The 2,999-nt window shown below is 41.5% G+C and overlaps 1 protein-coding gene across 2 annotated transcripts; it reads right to left on the minus strand.

Moving 5' to 3' along the window:
* Positions 1–1,141: 1,141 nt before the first annotated feature.
* Positions 1,142–2,518, minus strand: LOC119649473 (GPN-loop GTPase 2). Of its 2 annotated transcripts, none has more exons than XM_038051632.1 (2): positions 2,361–2,518; positions 1,142–2,286 (listed from the first exon to the last, which is right to left on the minus strand). In XM_038051632.1, the coding sequence occupies exon 2, from the start codon at positions 2,087–2,089 to the stop codon at positions 1,172–1,174; it is 918 nt and encodes a 305-aa protein (XP_037907560.1). In that variant the 5' UTR covers positions 2,090–2,286; positions 2,361–2,518; the 3' UTR covers positions 1,142–1,171. The 2 variants fall into 2 exon arrangements, with proteins under 2 accessions (XP_037907560.1, XP_037907559.1); XM_038051631.1 differs by having other exon boundaries at positions 1,142–2,296; positions 2,361–2,515.
* Between the last annotated feature and the right edge of the window lie 481 nt (positions 2,519–2,999).

The following is a 2,999-nucleotide window of genomic DNA, read 5'->3' on the forward strand; positions in this document are numbered from 1 at the left end:
CAATTACGGAGCTTCATTTTGGAACTCAGATCACCCATTACGATCACAATGTCACCTATAGGAAGCCTCTCCTGAACTGCGTGTAATTGCTCGTAGAAAGCATCCTTCCCCACTACAACTCGCCTTTCCAGAGTACAAAAGCACATAGCTGCAAGAAGGAGAGGAGTATTCTCCAGAATCCCACCATCTTATTTCACTTAGGTCCAGAATGTTCAGCTTATATCGTTTATAGAGAAAATGAGTACTTCGGGTCCTATATACTGTTGTCGAAAAGCGTGCGCACATTCCAGAAATCAATCATAGCAAGTTTTCGATAGCCAATGGTGGTAGCGGCGAGGTCAGTCCCTATCCTAGCCGCTGTTGTCGCCCTTTAGAACAAGCAGGATAGGAGAGGTGCGAACGAAAAGCAGGAGGATAGTATTTCTAGCTTTAATTCACAGGACAGAGGAGAACTGAACATTAAACATTTCGAGAAGTTAGGCTCGTAGAGTGCTGTTAGGAGTGAAGAGGCAAATCATTTTGGAACCACAAAAAGGTCATGGTGGCAACGTGTGCATTAAAAGCGAAGACAGCAAACAACATCAAATAAATAGCATTGGTCAACGGAAAAAAATGAAGATAGGAAAGTAAAATTTTCTAACTGTATAAAATTTCTGCTCTCTATTGTCGAAAATCACAACCGATAACAGCTATTACGACGAAATCCGCAGATGGTGGCTGGGAGCCAACGGAGCCCATTTCAGTTTATAAAAACTGTTCCGAGCAAAGCATCGAAACAGAAAACATTAAAAGTACGTAAAGAGCTGAAAACCCGTTTGATCATGACATTGGTAATTTAAGATCTACTGATTGTATACTTCCTACTAAATATAGACTTCAGTCACAACTGTGTAGCGACAACTATGTAGTAGTTGCCTCTTACCCTATTGTCACTGATGTGTTCGTAGATGGGGATTAAACAGGCCTCTCTAATGAAATTCGCTTGTTCCAGGTCCAGATTCCCGCTTCTCTTTGTTTATAAACTTGCGATTATTCTAAGCAGATGATTGGTTGATCGGTTTCATACACCCTTACCCTTACAAAATTGGAACTGTCATGCGAATATATCGATGCTCGAAACGTGATGAAATGAAACGATGAATTTGTAATCTGATTTAGGATGTTTATTGGTTTATAAGGGATTTCTTACATATGGGTTAATGTCCTTTTCGATTTTGGCTTGGTGTGATTCCGCGCCCACAGCGCAGGCAAGAAGAGAATTGATACTACGTTCCTCACCAGCCCCGTAAATGTATCCATTTGCTTTGTCCACTAAGTTTTTCACCCGAAGAAGGCTTTCATCTCGGTGTACATCAAGTGGTTGAAATGAAACTAATGCATAGTCCTCCACCATGGAAATGATTGCTGCGTTCAGTTTCTTATATTTGCGCATGCCTGGTGCATCGTCTAGCGCCTCCAGGAGATAAGATAAATCTAATACGTCTGTGTAAAATTCGAGGTTATAAAGCAATTTTGACTCGAACTGCTTCAGCAAATCTGCTTTGCTTAGTAAGTTTACATGAGGCAGTCCCATAAGGAGCATTGAATTCAGGGACATTAGTAATGTCGATATAAATTTAGCTGGATCTGAGCAATAGTGAGAATCTATTAGTTGCACAGCGCAGAGATGATAACTACAAGACTGCAACCTTTCGAAAATCCTAGATATAGACTTGTGATGAGTGTACAGCTCCACCTGTCCGGGACAGTCCAAGATGAAATAATCGTACGGGAGCGCCTCAAGGTTCTTCAATAACCATTCGATATTCGCTTCTAGGTATTCCAGGCAGTACATTAATGCGCCATTCGGTCCTAGGCCAAGGTGAGACATCACATCCTCCACTGTTATAAGGTTCATAATGTTAATTTCAGCCGTGTATGTCATATTTTCATTTGCTGGATCCAAATTTATCACGCAAACTTTCCGGTCTAGTCGGCTAAGGAAACTGTGCATTCTGTGGCAATACGTGCTTTTACCTGAACCTGGCGGACCGATGACAGCTTGGCCATACCTAGGATTGATGTACTTCCGCTTCGGTTGGGCCAACATTTCCAAACAAAAGAGATTTGCGGACGACACAGGTCAAACTCATCGAGTGACATGAAAACAAAGTATAAACGTAATTGACATCTCAGCTGCGGGCTGTTTGACGTTTACAACGCTTGAGAACCTTGTGTCCCGTTTGAAGTTTGCGTCTAAGTTTTCGCTCGTCTTACCGTTGTGGCTTAAAAACATTGAGACGAAATCTGAAATCAACTGAGGAACCATTAAATCGCATTGGTACAATACATACGATTTAAAGTATTTCCTAAATAATTACCTCCTGAAAATGCGGTTTTAACAGCTAAACGCCGCTAAGAACAAGGGAACGACATTCACCACATTCGCCGTGGTGCCCCTCGCGAGTCTCACGAATGTCATACAGACGCACCTCTCTCCCTTCATTTGATTTGACTGGCAAATGTTTGAATTTTTAAGCACTTCCAATTAGAAAGTCCGCGGTGATAGATTTCGGTTGATTATGCAGATGGCACTGTTCCACTGTCAAAGTAATACTAAATTTCAACGATTCTGCGATGACATGGATTTATTGGTGTTTTGGAAGAATGTGATGCCTTAATTGTTAACTTATTATTAACAAGTTAGTTTGCTTAGAAGGAGATTTGAATCACCTCACACTCACTGAGGCTGGCCACAGATGTGCAACCTGGATGCGGTTCGTTTACCATACAAAGAGTCTCGTCGCCGTTGTGTGCTTCGTTGCTAGTAATTTGTCCATTAGCTGAATTTCATTCCTCGGAGTGTCGAAATGGTTGACCATCAAAGCTTTCGCCGACTTCCATTGATAACAACACATATAAATATGTTTGTAACATGAATGGAAGAGTCTAGGGCCCTTCCTATTATTTTAATTAGGATTTGCTGATGCAAAATCTTTACTTGTCCCTAGCACAGAGCA

This window comes from Hermetia illucens, chromosome 2 (genome assembly GCF_905115235.1).
Source record: "Hermetia illucens chromosome 2, iHerIll2.2.curated.20191125, whole genome shotgun sequence".
Taxonomy (NCBI): Eukaryota; Metazoa; Arthropoda; class Insecta; order Diptera; family Stratiomyidae; genus Hermetia; species Hermetia illucens.